This window comes from Oncorhynchus tshawytscha, linkage group LG03 (genome assembly GCF_018296145.1).
Source record: "Oncorhynchus tshawytscha isolate Ot180627B linkage group LG03, Otsh_v2.0, whole genome shotgun sequence".
Taxonomy (NCBI): domain Eukaryota; kingdom Metazoa; phylum Chordata; class Actinopteri; order Salmoniformes; family Salmonidae; genus Oncorhynchus; species Oncorhynchus tshawytscha.
The window spans coordinates 31,617,579-31,637,058 of record NC_056431.1 but is presented as its reverse complement, the minus strand read 5'-3'; the positions used below and the strand labels follow the sequence as shown (position 1 = coordinate 31,637,058).

At 44.1% G+C, this 19,480-nt stretch overlaps 1 protein-coding gene across 1 annotated transcript; it reads right to left on the bottom strand.

The window, feature by feature from the left end:
• Positions 1 to 7,627: 7,627 nt before the first annotated feature.
• Positions 7,628 to 9,019, bottom strand: LOC112245364 (protein O-mannosyl-transferase TMTC4-like). The gene is made up of 2 exons (XM_024413414.1): positions 8,593 to 9,019; positions 7,628 to 8,114 (listed from the first exon to the last, which is right to left on the bottom strand). Exons 1-2 carry the CDS (start codon positions 8,782 to 8,784, stop codon positions 7,968 to 7,970), a joined length of 339 nt encoding a protein of 112 aa, XP_024269182.1. The 5' UTR covers positions 8,785 to 9,019; the 3' UTR covers positions 7,628 to 7,967.
• Positions 9,020 to 19,480: the final 10,461 nt, after the last annotated feature.

The following is a 19,480-nucleotide window of genomic DNA, read 5'->3' as shown; positions in this document are numbered from 1 at the left end:
GTCCAAAGAGAGACCAGGAAGTTGTGGAGTATACACAGCAGCTGACTGTTCCAAACAGTTTAATTCAGTTCCATTCAGTTCATGGACACTAAGTGCCAATGCCCTCCAAAATCTTTAGGTTTGTGAAACCACCGACTGATCCACTTTATCATCTCGTTTTAGCTTCAGGCTATACATAGAGGGTCATACTGAGCTCAGTGACCTTAGCATGTTATCCAATGATGAACCCGGGTTTGATCTTCAATGGGACGCCATTGGTGTGTGTAAGTTATTTGTTGTCTTTTCAAACCCCCCACCCCGGCGAGTGTATCAGTAACATCATCAAAGCATCAAAAGGGCTGCGTTCAGGCACAACTAGTGTATTGTACTGTATGTGTAAACAAATGTTGCTGGCCTTAAAAGGAGAGACACACTAGCACATCAAAAGTTTCCTACGAGCCGAGGGAAGCAGGTGAAAAAATAGAAAGTGCATTGAACTTTGAACCCAAGTTCCGTGTTGGGGTCAACGCTTCCTTCAATGGTATCCTTTCAGAGAAGCCAAAGTGTGTGTGTGTGTGTGTGTGTGTGTGTGTGTGTGTGTGTGTGAGAGAGAGAGAGATAAAAAGAGACTGTTTATGTGTTATACTGCGTGTGTGTGATAGTGTGTTTCTGTGTGTGTGCCAGAGCATGTGTATGTGAGAGAATGAGAATGTGTAAGCGTGTGTGTGTAGCTGCGAGGGGGAGCTCATCTTTCCTTTCTCTCTTTGAAGCCTCTATGCTTTAATAGTGAGCTGTTTTTATACAGCGATGGCCGCCGACGCTGACTTCCTGTCTCGGCATATCCCTCGTCGCCTCGGCGGACACTTCAGAAAAACTTCCCTGGCAAAACACCTTTCTCACATTAAAGGCTGGGAGAAGGGGGCAGAATGCTGATGTCTCACACAATATGCACATTTATGTAAGGAAACACAATGTAACGGTTAATGATTATTTTTGTCCATGTAAGAAAGTGTCAACAAATATTGATAACAAAAGAGGAAAAGTTGATAACCGGATGATAAAATGATGTGCAACTTTTCAATTAAAACATTGGTTTCCTCTTTTGCGAGGAAAAATTGTAAGATGTAAGAGGAAAAAGGTTCTGTGGTCAAACAGCTTTCTTATATTAAAACTGCAGAGGATGGGGAGAGGTGGGAAGAACGAGGGATGGATGAGAGGTGAAGGGTCCTGACCCCACCCCAGTTAGGAAGAGAACAGAGACATGTCAGTCAAAATAAACACCGTAACACAAACCGTTTGAATGGCCAAATCGCATCTGCCGATGCACCTCACAGACAGTAAACAATGATTGAAATACACACCCAGAGTAAAATAATGTAGCGTATTGTGCAAGAATGCAATAAGCAGTAGACTTCCAGTATGGCAACCGAAGGCACTCCCTTGCGGAACTGGGTTCAAATAGTATTTGAGAATAACATCACTTTATTGATCCTCAAGGGAACCCAAAGGGGAAATAAATGTATATTCTATAAAGGTTTTAAAATACTTTTTGAACCCAGGTCTGCTCTCGGGGGCTAGCCAAGCTAAACACAGTTTTACAATGCCTGTTCTAGATACACAAATGCGTGGTGCTCCTCACAGCTGAGATAACATGGGGGTCAGAGATGAAAGAGGAGAGGGTTCACAGAGGATGGGTTCCACATGGCCCCGGGAACCAGGCCACACAGATGGAATACAGAATCGTAGATAGATATTTGACTAGTGTTTGCTTCTAGAGCACCAGCTTCTTACATGATGTTTAAGCAAAGCCATATGGGATCAAATCTGTAGAGCTTGAACGTATTCCACGGTACTAGCAATGGTAAAGGAGTTAACACAATCTCTCTATCTCTTTTTATCCTATCCAATAAACATTCAAGCTTAAATCATTATTTGCTAAATCCATTCTTAGACTTAGAAATTAATTACATATACCCATTGATTATTGAAGAACATAACTTAGAAATGGGCTTAGTTCAACTGTCGTACCCATTCAGAACCCATAATATTGGCTTGTTTTACTCCATTGTTTGTAAACAATGTAAATGTAAACAAACACTGTACAGTCTCAAAACATAGCCTGGTTGTAGTCTGTTCAGCTATTACATTCCACAATGTGCCAGTCATGTCATTTGCCAAAGAGATCTTAGAATATTAACATTCTATCATTAATGATCTAGAGAAGATCAGAGGATTTGATTCTGATTCAATAACCCTCACCCAATTGGGCATGGAGGTCAAGTCTATCCTACATTGGTTCAAGAAACAAAATGAATTTAACCAGTGTGCTCCAAGTGGGACAGCTATTATCCAATCAAAATGGTTATGCAAATTAGAATGTTAGGAAAACTAACTTAATTCATACATTTGATTTGAAACATTCTAACATTGGGGATTCTGATTGTCACGTTCTGACCTTAGTTCCTTTTTTATGTTTTTATTTTAGTTGGTCAGGGCGTGAGTTGGGGTGGGCATTCTATTTTGTTTTTCTATGTTTTGTTTCTATGTGTTTGGCCTAGTATGGTTCTCAATCAGAGGCAGGTGTCAGTCATTGTCTCTGATTGGGAGCCATATTTAGGTAGCCTGTTTTCTATTGTGTTTTGTGGGTGGCTGTATCCTGTGTTAGTGTTTTCACCATATGGGACTGTTTTGGTTGGTTGGTTGGTTGGTTGGTTGGTTGGTTGGTTGGTTGGTTGGTTGGTTGGTTGGTTGGTACTTTTGTTATTTTGTTCAGTGTTGTGTTGATTTATTAAATATATCATTATGGACACTTACTACGCTGCACATTGGTCTGATCCTTGCTACTCCTCCTCTGAAGAAGAGGAATTCCGTTACAGACCCACCCACCAAAAAAGGACCAAGCAGTGTGGTAACGGGTAGCAGAAATCTCAAGACTCCTGGACATTGGAGGAGATTCTGGACGGCAAGGGACCCTGGGCACAGGCTGGGGAATATCGTCACCCCAAAGCAGAGCTGGAGGCAGCGAAAGCTGAGCGGCAGTGGTATGAGGAGGCAGCATGGCAGTGCAGCTGGGACGAGAGGCAGCCCCAAAAATGTATTGGAGGGGGCACACGGGGAGTGTGGCTAAGTCAGGTAGGAGACCTGAGCCAACTCCCCGTGCTTACCATGGAGAGAGGAGGACCGGGCAGGCACCGTGTTATGCCGTGAGGTGCACGGTGTCCCCGGTGCGCAGGCATAGCCCGGTGCATTACATAGCAGCACCTTGTATCGGCAGGGCTAGAGTGGGCATCGAGCCAGGTGCCATGAAGCCAGCTCAGTGCATCTGGTCTCCAGTGCGTCTCCTCGGGCCGGGGTACATGGCACCAGTCCTATGCATGGTGTCCCAAGTTCACCAGCACAGCCCAGTGCGGGCTATTCCACCTCGCCGCACTGGCCTGGCTACGGGGAGCATTCAGCCAGGTAGGGTTAAGCAGGCTCTGTGCTCGAGACCTCCAGTGTACCTTCACGGTCCGATCTATCCGGTGCCACCTCCACGCACCAGCCCGCCGGTGGCAGCCCCCCGCAACAGGCTGTCTCTCCGTCTCCTCCCTACAGGTGCTCCCGCCTGTCCAGCTCTTACCAGAGTCTCCCTCCAGTCCGGATCTGCCAGAGTCTCCCTCCAGTCCGGATCTGCCAGAGTCTCCCTTCAGCCAAGCGCTGCCAGAGTCTCCCGCCTGTCCTGAGCTGCCATTTTCTCCCGCCTGTCCTGAGCTGCCAGAGTCTCCCGTCTGTCCTGAGCTGCCAGAGTCTCCCGTCTGTCCTGAGCTGCCATTGCTAGGGTCCCCAGTCCGAGGTCGGCAGCGAGGGTCGCCGCCGAAAGAGGCCACGGAGGCGGTTGAGGAGGCGGACAAAGACTATGGTGGAGTGGGGTCCACGTCCCGCGCCAGAGCCTCCACCGCGGACAGACACCCACCCAAGACCCTCCCCTATAGGTTCAGGTTTTGCGACTGGAGACCGCACCTTTGGGGGGGGTAATCTGACCCTAGGTCTTTTGTTAGGTATTTTTCTTTAGTATGGTCAGGGTGTGAGTTGGGTGGATTGTCTATGTTAGTTTTCCTATGATTTGCTATTTCTGTGTTTGGCCTGGTATGGTTCTCAATCAGAGGCAGCTGTCAATTGTTGTCCCTGATTGAGAACAATATTTAGGTAGCCTGTTTTCTATTGTGTTCCCGTGGTTGATTATTTTCTGTCTTTGTGTATGTTACCAGAGAGGACTGTTTAGTTTCGTGTCATTCTCGTTAATCGTTTTGTTGTTTTGTTCGAGTATTCGTTTTCATTAAAAGGCATAATAAAGACTTTCCATTCTGCACCTTGATCTTCCTCTCTTTCTCCCACAGATGAACATTACAGAATCACCCACCACCAAAGGACCGAGCAGCGTTCTAACGGGTAGCAGCAGTGATCTCAGAACTCCTGGACATGGGAGGAGATTCTGGAGGGCAAGGGACCATGGGCACAGGCTGGAGAGAAACGCCGCCCCAAGGCAGAGCTGGAGGCAGCGAAAGCCGAGAGGCGGTGGTATGGGGAGGCAGCACGGCAGCGCGGTTGGAAGCCCGAGAGGCAGCCCCAACAATGTATTGGGGGCACACGGGGAGTGTGGCTAAGTTAGGTAGGAGACCTGAGCCAACTCCCCGTCCTTACCATGGAGAGAGAGGGACCGGGCAGGCACCGTGTTATGCCGTGAGGCGCACGGTATCCCCGGTGCGCAGGCATAGCCCGGTGCGGTACATAGCAGCGCCTCGTATCGGCTGGGCCAGAGTGGGCATCGAGCCAGGTGACATGAAGCCAGCTCAGCGCATCCAGTGCGTCTCCTCAGGCCAGGGTACATGGCACCAGCCCTACGCATGGTGTCGCCAGCCCCCGCACCAGGCTGTCTCTCCGTTTCCTCCCTACAGGTGCTCCCGCCTGTCCAGCTCTTACCAGAGTCTCCCTCCAGTCCGGATCTGCCAGAGTCTCCCTCCAGTCCGGATCTGCCAGAGTCTCCCTCCAGTCCGGATCTGCCAGAGTCTCCCTCCAGTCCGGATCTGCCAGAGTCTCCCTCCAGTCCTGAGCTGCCAGAGTCTCCCGTCTGTCCTGAGCTGCCAGAGTCTCCCGTCTGTCCTGAGCTGCCAGAGTCTCCCGTCTGTCAGCCAGGGGCTGCCAGAGCCGCCGGTCAGCCAGGGGCTGCCAGAGCCGCCGGTCAGCCAGGGGCTGCCAGAGCCGCCGGTCAGCCAGGGGCTGCCAGAGCCGTCCGTCAGTCAGGAGCGGCCAGAGCCGTCCGTCAGCCAGGAGCTGCCGGAATCGCCCTTCACTCCGGAGCTGCCGGAGTCTCCCGCCTGTCCGGTGCTGCCGGAATGTCCCGTTCGTCTGTTGCTGCCGGAATCTCCCGTCCATTCAGAACCCATTGCTAGGGTCCCCAGTCCGAGGTCGGTGGCGACCCTCGAAAGAGGCCACGGAGGCGGTTGAGGAGGCGGACAAAGACCATGGTGGAGTGGGGTCCACGCCCCGCGCCAGAGCCGCCACTGAGGACAGACACCCACCCAGACCCTCCCCTATAGGTTCAGGTTTTGCGGCTGGAGTCCACACCTTTGATGGGGGGGGTACTGTCACGTTCTGACCTTAGTTACTTTGTTATGTCATTGTTTTAGTATGGTCAGGGCTTGAGTTGGGTGGGTTGTCTATATGTTCTTTTTTCTATGATTTGGGATTTCTGTGTTTGGCCATATTTAGGTAGCTTGTTTTCTATTGTATTTCGTGGGTGATTATTTTCTGTCTTTGTGTATGTTACCAGACAGGACTGTTTTATTTCGTGTCATTCTCGTTTATCGTTTTGTTCGAGTATTCGTTTTCATTAAAAGGCATAATGAATACTTACCATGCTGCACCTTGGTCCTCCTCTCTTTCTCCCACAGACGAACGTTACATCTACGAATAGGTGCCCTTCTTTGCAAGGCATTGAAAAACCTCCCTGGTTTTTGTGGTTAAATCTGTTTTGAATTTCACAGCTTACAGGTAAGACCTTACAGATAATTGTATGTGTGGGGTACAGAGATGAGGTAGTCATTCAAAATTAATGTTAAACACTACTATTGCACACAGAGTGACTTGTTAAACACATTTTATTCCATCTTATTTAGGCTTGCAATAACAAAGATGTTGAATACCTATTGAGTCAAGACATTTCAGCTTTCATTTGTAATACATTTGGAAAAATTTGGAAAATTATAATTCGACTTTGACATTATGAGGTATTGTGTGTAGTTCAGTGACAAAAAAGCAGGATGCAACACAACAAAATGTTGAAAAAGTCAAGAGGTGTGAATACTTTCTGAAGGCACTATATGTGTGAGGAATGACGACAGGCACCAGTGTTGCATTTCTTTCCTCTCATTAATGGGATGCAATTGAAACATAGCTGGATTGAATCCTGTAGGTTAATATTTTCCATATAATAATTAGTTCTCTCTCTCATTAGGCCCTAATCTATGAATTTCACATGACTGGCAGTACAGAAAACCAGTCAGTATCTGGTGTGACCACCATTTGCCTCATGCAGCGCGACACATCTCTTTCGCATAGAGTTGATCAGGCTGTTGATTGTGGCCTGTGCAATGTTGTTCCTCTTCAACAGCTGTGCAAAGTTGCTGGATATTGGCGGTAAGTGGAACACGCTGTCGTACACTTCGATCCAGAACATACCAAACATGCTCAATGGGTGACATGTCTGGTAAGTATGCAGACCATGGAAGAACAGGGACATTTTCAGCTTCCAGGAATTGTTTATATATCCTTGTGACATGGGGCTGTACATTATCATGCTGAAACATGAGGTGATGGCGGCAGATGAATAGCACAACAAAAAGCTTCAGGATCTCATCACAATATCACTGTGCATTCAAATTGACATTGATCAAATTCAATTGTGTGTCTATAGCTTATACCTTCTCATACCATACCCCACCATACCCCACCTCCACCATGGGGTGGAGTCAGCAAACCACTCACCCACATGATGCAATATATACTGTCTACTATCTGCCCGGTACAGTTGAAACTGGGATTGAGCACACTTCTCCAGCATGCCAGTGGCCATCAAATATGAGCGTTTGCCCACTAATGTTGGTTATTACGCTGAACTGCAGTCAGGTCAAGATCCTGGTGAAGACGACAAGCTCGCAGATGAGCTTCCCTGAGAGGGTTTACTGACAGTTTGTGCAGAAACACTTCGGTTGTGCAAACCCACAGTTTCAACTGCAGTCAGGTCAAGATCCTGGTGAAGACGACAAGCTCGCAGATGAGCTTCCCTGAGAGGATTACTGACAGTTTGTGCAGAAACACTTCGTTTGTGCAAACCCACAGTTTCAACTGCAGTCTGGGTGGCTGGTCTCAGATGATCCTGCAGGTGAAGAAGCCAGATGTGGAGGTCCTGGTCTGATGTGGTTATACGGTGTCTGCGGTTGTGAGGCTGGTTGGACGTACTGCCGAATTCTCTAAAATGACGTTGGAGGTGGCTTATTGTAGAGAAATTAACATTCAATTAATGTCAGTCCTGCAGTCAAGACATTTCAGAGAAATAAGCTTTTTGTGCATATGGAAAATATTTGATTTCAGCTTATGAAACACGGAACCAACCCTTCATGTTGCTTTTATATTTTTGTTCAGTGTATATTGAGCCAAATTAGCGAGCAGCCCATGTTTCATTACGTTATCATGAAAAATATGAATGACTGGCACTGAGAGTACTCATAACATAGTTAAAACTGTTATTTTTATGTAATGGATGGTCAGTACTTGCATTCTTACCGCTGTCTAGGAATTTCTCCATGCCCATCCCTCAGCTTTTTACCAACACCACTTTGATTTTGTTTTTACATTTTTATTTTATTTTGACAGGGATAGCAAAAATTTGACTGGAAGTTTCAAGCATGATTCATATGCGTGTGTATGTGGCATGCAGTCAGTTGAGTGCCTCAGGGTGGTTTGGCCATGTAAAGCTGGTCCAGTTTGCATTGCAGCAAGTTGTCCTGGATACCCGGGGCCTCTGGTTCCAGCATCAGAGACCGTTCATAGTGCTTTTTTGCCAGCTCCAGCTTCCCCCAGTGATGGGTAAAGGACCGCTGAGAGAGAGCAGAGGTGCAAAGACTTTTTATCGTGAAGCTGAAGACACACTTTTAGCAGGACATGTTGTAGAACACTCAGATAGAAATATATTATGTAGAAGAAACATGCCTTTAACATTAAGACTAAGGAATTTCAATTGACGTTAGTCTGTATTCATTACATTAATATCTACAACGTTCCACCTTATACACGCTTACGGTTAGGAGTTTGGCATATTTTTAGGGTTAGTGCTTTGGGTTTAATGTTAGGTTAGATTTAGAGAAAATAGGATTTTGGATGGTAATCAATTCTTTAGTCACCACAATATTAACAATACAAAACGTGTGTGTGTGTGTGCACGCATTTTTTTTATACAGTTGGTAAAAAATGATATCCCATTGACTTCAATGCTGGACATCACACATGCACATATCTGAAATTCGGATTGGATAGAGGTAAATTAATTGTAAGCAATTTCTCACTGTGCTGACTGACCTCATGCTTCTGTAGCTTGCCCAAAACGTTAGCCAATGAGAACATTATGGTGTGGTCATTAGGGAGGAGCTTCAGGGCATCTCGGCCAATCACCTCCACCTGGGACAGGTTGCCTAGACAACAGGAAAGAGAAGGGATAGACATGAGAAGGACAGACTGATAGAGGAAATCCAAGTCATGAGGAGAATGCATTTTGAAACTGACATACTACACAAGCCTGCTTACAAGTTCTCTTTATTGGAAGTTAATGGATTCACAGAGTAGAAATGTCAACTGCTTGTAAGAATGCATGGAGATTTAAAGCAAGTGCATACCTTCATAGCATGGATAAAATTATAGAATTATTAATCCTAATATACACTGAGTGCCAAGTGTGTGTTTGTGTTGTCAGTGGTGTGTAGAGCAGAGTTTTTCCTCGCCACACAAGGAAGACCGCTTTAACCTCCTAATTAGGAGCTGAACACAAGGACCACTGCCTTATTGATCTATGTCAGAGACCTGTCTGTCAGTCTGACCAGGGAGGGAAGGTGTGAGGGAGAGAGACCGAGGGGGAGAGAGAGAGGGAGGGAGGGAGAGAGAGGGCTGGGGGTGAAGAGTGAGGGCCTGAGTCATGCTCTGTGCATACATGTGATTTGTGTGTGTGTGTTAGCTCAGCTTTATCTCTGTGCAATATAAGAGAGAAGAAAGGAACCAACAGCAAAACGTACACACCAGTTAATTTTTGTTTTTTGGTGAGATGTACCCTTGGCAGATTTGGTGAACAAATTATGTGGAGGGGGTGTTAGGAAGGGGGATGCTGAATTCTGAGGAGGCACTTCTCTGATTGTGTCTGCTTTGCGTTTGATAATGGCCTCGCTAGCTGGTTCATTGGCCCTCTTGGGAGACTCCGCCACCTCGGGATAGGATTCTGAGAAAAAGGGCGCCAGCATCTGGAGACCGGCGCATTCTCCACATGGCAGGGAAGAGTGCTTTTAGAAAACTCAAAACACAAAGTTTTAATACATACATTTCAAGCATTGCCGGTTCCTGCTCTTCTGGTCCAATCACATTGGGTGCTTAGATCAAATGTTTACCCCAAAAAATGGAATGTTGTCTCTGTCTTTACTGGTGTTACCGTTCCGAAACAGTCTTTGAAAAACTGTGCATACGGATGAATGTGTAGAAATATGGGGAATTTGTCTAATCAATGAAAATTCATCCATAACTGGATTTTGTATATCCAAAATAGTTTTGGCACAAAACACAGCAAGTGATGTGTATTGTCACTCATAGTATCTCCCATTAGACAGCAACTGTGGTGTGTGTGTGTAAGTGGTGTATGTATGTGTGTGCCTGCGTGTGTGAGCTTACCAGTGTTGTCCAGCACTATGACCAAATTGTTCCAGGCAAGCCCAGGACGATAGTAAAACGGTACACTACAAGAAAGGGGACCCATATATAACCGTAGAAAACAGTTGCAGGTTGGAGAGCCATCTAACAATAGCAGATCGGAGGGCCATCAAGCAAAACAGACCAGTGAAGCACATGTAAACGGCGGGAGTATCTATGACTCTCTGAGGACTGGGTAGAGTAGGGGGCCCACGCCCTCCACTTCTCCCATCCCTCCACACGGGGTTCTGGGCCGGCAGAGCGGGGGTGGCTTCTACTCTCACCCGAGCTCAGATCCCCGCATCTCCATGTCACCTGGGTTGCGCCTGACCGGCTCCATCCCCACTTTCCCCGTTAGGCACGGCCCGCATGGCGTTCCCCCATTAACAATGTGCACATGGGCCTATTTATATAATGAATATGATTTCGGATTGCAGAAATGATTAAATATTAAAGCATTAAGACCTCTCACTAAAGGATTCAGTCATACAAAAGTTGTATTTAAATAACGTGCCATAGAATGCTGCAGCAGCCCGCAAGGTGTGCTGCAGAATGAAACAACTTTACAGGAAGAACCACTAGTCTGATCAGGGGTGCGAAGGTCAACAGCAAAGGGACTGGAATGAGAAATCACCATTTCTGTCTCTGCCTGGCCGGTTACCCACTCTCCCCTAGGATTCTCTATAACAGTGGCTGAGTCACTGACTTACTAGTGCTCTTTCATGCCATCCCTAGGAGGGGTGCTTCAAGTCGTGCCAGGATTTCTTTGCTACACTCGACTTGAGTGGGTTGAGTCACTGACGTAATCATCCTGTCCGGTCTTGCACCCCCCAGGGTTCTTGTGGTGAAGGAGATCATGAGCTGTATTCAGCTTTGTCTTCTGTTAGAATGGAATGGAAAATATTGCGCTGTACAACGTGACGGCCAGGAGTATGCTACAGCATAAGAGGATTCTAAATGAATATCTAAGGGGCTTAACATTTCCACACACTAATTTTATTTCATTTTATTATTATTTTTTATTTTTTACCTTTATTTAACTAGGCAAGTCAGTTAAGAACAAATTCTTATTTTCAATGATGGCCTAGCAACAGTGGGTTAACTGCCTGTTCAGGGGCAGAATGGCAGATTTGTCAGCTCGGGGATTTCAACTTGCAACATTCCGGTTACTAGTCCAACGCTCTAACCACTAGGCTACCCTACAATACTGATTTCGCCTATGTCAGACCTACAATATCTAAAAATATATTTTTTTTCAATGAGGTGACTCTCTGCCAATAATTACATTTAGAGGATTGTAGGAATCTAAATAAATATCTAAGTGGCATTTTCCGTTACAAAAATAATCGTTTAAAAAGTAACCATTTTTTGGCGATTTAATTAAACCTAGAGTAAGCGAGAAAAAGGCAATTCTTGAACATGGGGTGAGACATTCGTACTAATTTGTAAATAAAACCAGATCGCTATTTCGAATGATTTATTTCTGGAGAAACCTAACTTGATAATTTATCAGACAACACGTGCTTATAATCAGTCAACACATATACAGTTGAAGTTGGAAGTTTACATACAATAAGGTTGGCGTCATTAAAACTCATTTTTCAACCACTCCACAAATTTCTCGTATAGTTTTGGCAAGTCAGTTAGGACATCTACTATGTGCATGACACAAGTAATTTTTCCAACAATTGTTTACAGACATATTATTTCACTTATAATTCACTGTATCACAATTCCACTGGGTCAGAAGTTTACACACGCTAAGTTGACTATGCCATCAAACTGCTTGGAAAATTCCAGAAAATGATGCCATGGCTTTAGAAGCTTCTGATGGGCTAATCGACATCATTTGATTCAATTGGAGGTGTACTGGGGATGTATTTCAAGGCCTACCTTCAAACTCAGTGCCTCTTTGCTTGACATCATGGGAAAATTAAAAGAAATCAGCCAAGACCTCAGAAATGTAATTGTAGACCTCGACAAGTCTGGTTCATCCTTGGGAACAATTTCCAAATGCCTGAAGGTACCACGTTCACCTGTACAAATAATAGTATGCAAGTATAAACACCATGGGACCACGCAGCCGTGATACCGCTCAGGAGGGAGACACATTCTGTCTTGTAACGTACTTTGGTGCGAAAAGTGCAAATCAATTCCAGAACCACAGCATAGGACCTTGTGAAGATGCTGGAGGAAACAGGTCCAAAAGTATCTGTAACCAGAGTAAAACGAGTCCTATATCGACATGAAAGGCCACTCCGCAAAGAAGAAGCAACTGCTAAAAAGCTGCCATTAAAAGCCAGACTACGGTTTGGGGACAAAGATCACACTTTTTTGGAGAAATGTCCTCTGGTCTGATTAAACAAAACTGTTTGGCCATAATGACCATCGTTATGTTTGGAGGAAAAAGGGGGAGCCTTGCAAGCCGAAGTACACCATCCCAACCATGAAGCACGGGGGTGGCAGAATCGTGTTGTGGGGGTGCTTCGCTGCAGGAGGGACTGGTGCACTTCACAAAATAGATGACATAATGAGGGAGGAAAATTATGTGAATATGTTGAAAGCAACATCTCAAGACATCAGTCAGGAAGTTAAAGCTTGGTTGTAAAAGGGGTCTTCCAAATGGACAATGACCCCAAGCATACTTCCAAAGTTATGGCAAATAGCTTAACTTCTTGCGTCGAGCAATCCCGTATCCGGGAGCGTAATCATAGCCTCAAGCTCATTACCATAACGCAACGTTTAACTATTCATGAAAATCGCAAATGAAATGAAAGAAATATATTCACTCACAAGCTTAGCCTTTTGTTAACAACACTGTCATCTCAGATGTTCAAAATATGCTTTTCAACCATAGCTACACAAGCATTTGTGTAAGAGTATTGATAGCTAGCATAGCATTAAGCCTAGCATTCAGCAGGCAACATTTTCACAAAAACAAGAAAAGCATTCAAATAAAATAATTTACCCTTGAAGAACTTCGGATGTTTTCAATTAGGATACTCTCAGTTAGACAGCAAATGTTAATTTTTCCCAAAAAGATGATTTGTTTAGGAGAAATCGCCTCGTTTTGTTCATCGCGTTTGGCTAAGAAATGAAAAAAAATTCAGTCATTTACAACGCCAAACTTTTTTCCAAATTAACTCCATAATATCGACAGAAACATGGCAAACGTTGTTTAGAATCAATCCTCAAGGTGTTTTTCACATATCTATTTGATGATAAATCATTCGTGGCAGTTGGGTTTCTCCTCGGAAGCAAATGGAAATATACACGCAGCTGGAGATTACGCAATAATTGCGACGGAGGACACCAAGCGAGCACCTGGTAGATTTAGTGTAAAATGGTCAATCTTCCAATGATATGCCTACAAATACGTCACAATGCTGCAGGCACCTTGGGGAAACGACAGAAAGTGTAAGCTCATTCCTGGCGCATTCACAGCCATATAAGGAGACATTGGAACACAGCGCCTTCAGAATCTGGGGCACTTCCTGTTTGAAATTTCATCTTGGTTTCGCCTGTAGCATCAGTTCTGTGGCACTCACAGATAATATCTTTGCAGTTTTGGAAACGTCAGGGTGTTTTCTTTCCAAAGCTGTCAATTATATGCATAGTCGAGCATCTTTTCGTGACAAAATATCTTGTTTAAAGCGGGAACGTTTTTTTATCCAAAAATTAAAAGAGCGCCCCCTATATCGAAGAAGTTAAAGACAACAAAGGCAAGGTACTGGAGTGGTCATCACAAAGCCCTGACCTCAAGCCTACATAAAATTTGTGGGCAGAACTGAAAAAGCGTTTGTTTGCAAGGAGGCCTACAAACCTGACTCAGTTACACCAGCTCTGTCAGGAGGAATGGGCCAAAATTCACCCAACTTATTGTGAAAAGCTTGTGGAAGGCTACCCGAAATGTTTGGCCCAAGTTAAACAATTTAAAGGTAATGCTACCAAATACTAATTGAGTGTATGGGAATGTGATGAAAGAAATGAAAGCTGAAATAAATCATTCTCTCTACTATTATTCTGACATTTCGCATTCTTAAAATAAAGTGGTCATCCTAACTGAAGACAGGGAATTTTTACTAGGATTAAATGTCAGGAATTGTGAAAAGGGGAGTTTAAATATATTTGGCTAAGGTGTGTGTAAAACTTCCGACATCAACTGTATGTTAAGAATTTCATGGAATATAATTTAACATTTTTGTTTCTCCATGCTTGTCTCAGAGCAGCATGAAATGGTCCTGAAATAGATGTCCACAGCGGGAAGGCTGTATATATAACAATATTTTGGAGATCATTTAGTTTTCAAAAAAATGACAGTGAGAGATGGTAAAGGCCAAAATAATATTTATAAATGCCAAAATAAAGATCTGATAATAGCCAAAATGACGCTCTACAATGTGACCATGTGTGTTTGAAAGAGTATTTTCTAGTAAGCAACAATTTGTTTCCCTTCATTAGACAACTTTGTTCCAATATTTCTGTAAGTCATTAACATTTATTTCCATAGCAATTTGTTATTGATCAAGAACTAAATCAACATCTGCATTTTGAAAGAGTATTTTTATAAATATTTTGTTAACGAAGTATAAAGATGCTGAAGAAGAAATATAGCACTGTACAGTATATGCTTTTACATTTGGATAATAAAACATTAAATTGTTTTGGAGATATAAGCCACCTGCATTTGTTTATTAGGCTACTGTGCAGTCTGACAAGTAAACATAGCCTACAATACATACTGTAGTAAACATGGTAATGTGCCTAATTCTTTACATAAGGGAAAGCCTGAGGATTGATTATAAAAAATTATTGACATTTTTCTGTGGACATTACGGATATTATTTGGAATTTGTCTGCGTTGTCGTGACCACTCTTTCCTGTGGATTTCTGAACATAATGTGCCAAACAAACGGAGGTATTTTGGATATAAAAATAATCTTTATGGAACAAAAGGAACATTTATTGTGTAACTGGGAGTCTCGTGAGTGAAAACATCTGAAGATCATCAAAGGTAAACGATTGTTTTGATTGCTTTTCTGATTTTCGTGACCAAGCTACCGATGCTAAGTGTACTTAATGTTTTGTCATGCGATTGATAAATTTACACAAACGCTTGGGTTGCTTTCACTGTAAAGCATAATTTCAAAATCTGAGACGACAGGTGGATTAACAAAAGGCTAAGCTGTGTTTTGCAATATTGCACTTGTTATTTCATGAATATGATTTTTTTTAGTAATATTGACAACTGAGGCACTATGCTATTCAGCGGTTGCTGATGACAATTATCCCGCTTAAGGGATGGGTAGCGTCAAGAAGTTAAAGCAGGAAGCACCAGTGACTCGGTCTATAAAAAAAATGGCCAGATGAAGCAGATGCTAAACCACAGGACTGCTTTGCTATCACAGACTGGAACATGTTCCGGGATTCTTCCGATGACATTGAGGAATACACCACATCAGTCACTGGCTTTATCAATAAGTGCATTGAGGATGTCATCCCCACAGTGCCTGTACTCCAACCAGAAGCCATGGATTACAGACGACATTCGCACTGAGCTAAAGGGTAGAGCTGCCACTTTCAAGGTGCGGGACTCTAAACCCAGTCGATTACAAGAAATCCCGCTATGCCCTGCGACGAACCATCAAACAGACAAAGCGTCAATACAGGGCTAAGATTGAATCATACCTCACCGGCTTCGACGCTCGTCTGATGTGGCAGGGCTTGCAAACTATTACAGACTACAAAGGGAAGCAGAGCCGCGAGCTGCCCAGTGACACGAGCCTACCAGACGAGCTAAATCAATTTTATGCTCACTTCGAGGCAAGCAACACTGAGGCATGCATGAGAGCATCAGCTGTTCCGGACGACTGTGTGATCACACTCTCCGTAGCCAACATGAGTAAGACCTTTAAACAGGTCCACATACACAAGGCTGCGGGGCCAGATGGATTACCAGGACGTGTGCTCCGGGCATGTGCTGTCTTCATTGACAGCTGTCTTCATTGACATCTTCAACATGTCCCTGATTGAGTCTGTAATACCAACATGCTTCAAGCAGACCACAATAGTCCCTATGCCCAAGATCACAAAGGCAACCTGCCTAAATGACTACAGACCCGTAGCACTCACGTCCGTAGCCATGAAGTGCTTTGAAAGGCTGGTAATGGCTCAAATCAACTCCATTATCCCAGAAACCCTAGACCCACTCCAATTTGCATACCGCCCAAACAGATCCACAGATGATGCAATCTCTATTGCACTCCAAACTGCCCTTTCCCACCTGGACAAAAGGAACACCTATGTGAGAATGCTGTTCATTGAGTACAGCTCAGTGTTCAACACCATAATACCCTTAAAGCTCATCACCAAGCTAAGGATCCTGGGACTAACACCTCCCTCTGCAACTGGATCCTGGACTTCCTGACAGGCCACCCCCAGGTGGTGAGGGTAGGTAGCAACACATCTTCCACGCTGATCCTCAACACTGGAGCTCCCCAGGGGTCCCCTCCTGTACTTCCTGATCCCCCATACTGCATGGCCAGGCACGACTCCAACACCATCATTAAGCTTGCTAATGAGACAGCCTATAGGGAGGAGGTCAGACACCTGGCCGGGGGGTGCCAGAATAACAACCTATCCCGCAACATAACCAAGAATAAGGAGATGATTGTGGACTACAGGAAAAGGAGCACCAAGCACGTCCCCATTCTCATCGACGGGGCTGTAGTGGAGCAGGTTGAGAGCTTCAAATTCCTTGGTGTCCACATCAACAACAAACTAGATTGGTCCAAACACACCAAGACAGTCGTGAAGAGGGCACGACAAAGCCTATTCCCCCTAAGGAATCTTAAAAGATTTGGCATGGGTCCTGAGATCGTCAAAAGGTTCTACAGCTGCAACATCGAGAGCATCCTGACCAGTTGCATCACTGCCTGGTACGGCAATTGCTCGGCCTTCGACCGCATGGCACTTCAGAGGGTAGTGCATATGGCCCAGTACATCACTGGAGCAAAGCTGCCTACCATCGAGGACCTCTAAACCAGGCGGTGTCAGAGGAAGGCCCTAAAAATTGTCAATGACCCCAGCCACACCAGTCATAGACTGTTCTCTCTACTATCGCATGGCAAGCGGTACCGGAGTGCCAAGTCTAGGACAAAAACGCTTCTCAACAGTTTTTTCCCCCAAGCCATAAGACTCCTGAACAGGTAACCAAATGGTTACCTGGACTATTTGCATTGTGTTCCCCCCTCAACCCCTCTTTTACGCTGCTGTTACTCTGTTTATTTTATATGCATAGTCACTTTAACTATACATTAATGTACATACTACCTCATTTGGCCCGACCAACCAGTGCTCCCGCCCATTTGCTAACCAGGCTATCTGCATTGTGTCCCACCACCCACCAACCCTTCTTTTTACGCTTCTGCTACTCTCTGTTCATCATATATGCATAGTCACTTCAACTTTTTATGGCTGCAGGGGCAGTATTGAGTAGCTCGGATGAAAAGATGCCCATTGTAAACGACCAGCTCCTCGGTCTCAGTTGCTAATATATGCATATTATTATTAGTATTGGATATAAAACACTCTGAAGTTTCTAAAACTGTTTGAATTATGTCTGTGAGTATTACAGAACTCATAGAGCAGGCAAAAACCTGAGAAATTCCACTCCGTTTTTTTTCTGGAGGTGGCAGATTTTCAACCAAGCTCTCATTGAAATTACAGCGAGATATGGATGAGTTTTCACTTCCTACGCCTTCCACTAGATGTCAACAGTCAATAGAACTTTGTCTGATGACTCTAATGTGAAGGGGGGTCGAATGACAATAATAGTAGTCACCACTGAAATAGTCACCACTGTCATGAGTGGACCATGCTTTCACCAGGTGCGTTCACAGGGGAAGGACCTGCGTTCCACAGGTCATCTGAAGTCATTCTAATTCTCCGGTTGGAACGTTATTCAAGATATACGTAAACAACATTCTAAAGATTGATTCAGTACATTGTTTGACATGTTTCTACTGACTGTTACGGAACTTTTGGACATTTCGTCACGTTATAGTGGACTGTTTACCAAACGCGCTAACCAAAGTAGCTAATTGGACATAAATAACGGACATTTTCAAACAAATCAAGCATTTACTGTGGACCTGGGATTTCTAGGACTGCATTCTGATGAAGTTCATCAAAGGTAAGGAAACATTTATCATGTATTTTCTGGTTTCTGTTGACTAATTTGGCTACTGTTCTGAGTGCCGTCTCAGATTATTGCATGTGCTGCTTTTTCCGTAAACTTTTTTTGAAATCGGACACAGCGGTTGCATTAAGGAGAGGTATATCTATAATTCCATGTGTATAACTTGTATTATCATCTACATTTATGATGAGCATTTCTGTTAAATCTAGTGAACCTAATAAGCCAATGTAAACTCAGATTTTTTTATATAAATATGAACTTTATCAAACAAAACATGCATGTATTGTGCAACATGAAGTCCTATGAGTGTCATCTGATGAAGATAATTCAAGAAATGGCTGTGCTTATTGTGGTTTGGTGGAGACGTAACATAATAGTTTGTAGTGCTTTCCCTGAAAAGCCTATTGGAAATCGAACACTTTGGTGGGATTAACAACAAGATTGCCTTTAAAATGATATGAGACGTATGTATGTTTTAGGAATTGTAATTATGAGATTTCTGTGGTTTGAATTTGGCGCTCTCTATTTTCACTGGTAGTTGTCATATCGATCCCGGTATTGGGATTGCAGCCATAACAAGTTAACGATACCTTTATTTTAATTTGATTTATTTCACCTTTATTTAACCAGGTAGGCAAGTTGAGAACAAGTTCTCATTTACAATTGCGACCTAGCCAAGATAAAGCAAAGCAGACACATACAACAACACAGAGTTACACATGGAGTATAAAACAAACATACAGTCTATAATACAGTATAAACAAGTCTATATACGATGTGAGCAAATGAGGTGAGATAAGGGAGGTAAAGGCAAAAAAAGGCCATGGTGGCAAAGTAAATACAATATAGCAAGTAAAACACTGGAATTTCTAGATTTGCAGTGGAAGAATGTGCAAAGTAGAAATAAAAAATAATGGGGTGCAAAGGAGCAAAATAAATCAAATAAATACAGTAGGGAAAGAGGTAGTTGTTTGGGCTAAATTATAGGTGGGCTATGTACAGGTGCAGTAATCTGTGAGCTGCTCTGACAGTTGGTGCTAGTGAGGGAGATAAGTGTTTCCAGTTTCAGAGATTTTTGTAGTTTGTTCCAGTCATTGGCAGCAGAGAACTGGAAGGAGAGGCGGCCAAAGAAAGAATTGGTTTTGGGGGTGACTAGAGAGATATACCTGCTGGAGCGTGTGCTACAGGTGGGAGATGCTATGGTGACCAGCGAGCTGAGATAAGGGGGGACTTTACCTAGCAGGGTCTTGTAGATGACATGGAGCCAGTGGGTTTGGCGACGAGTATGAAGCGAGGGCCAGCCAACGAGAGCGTACAGGT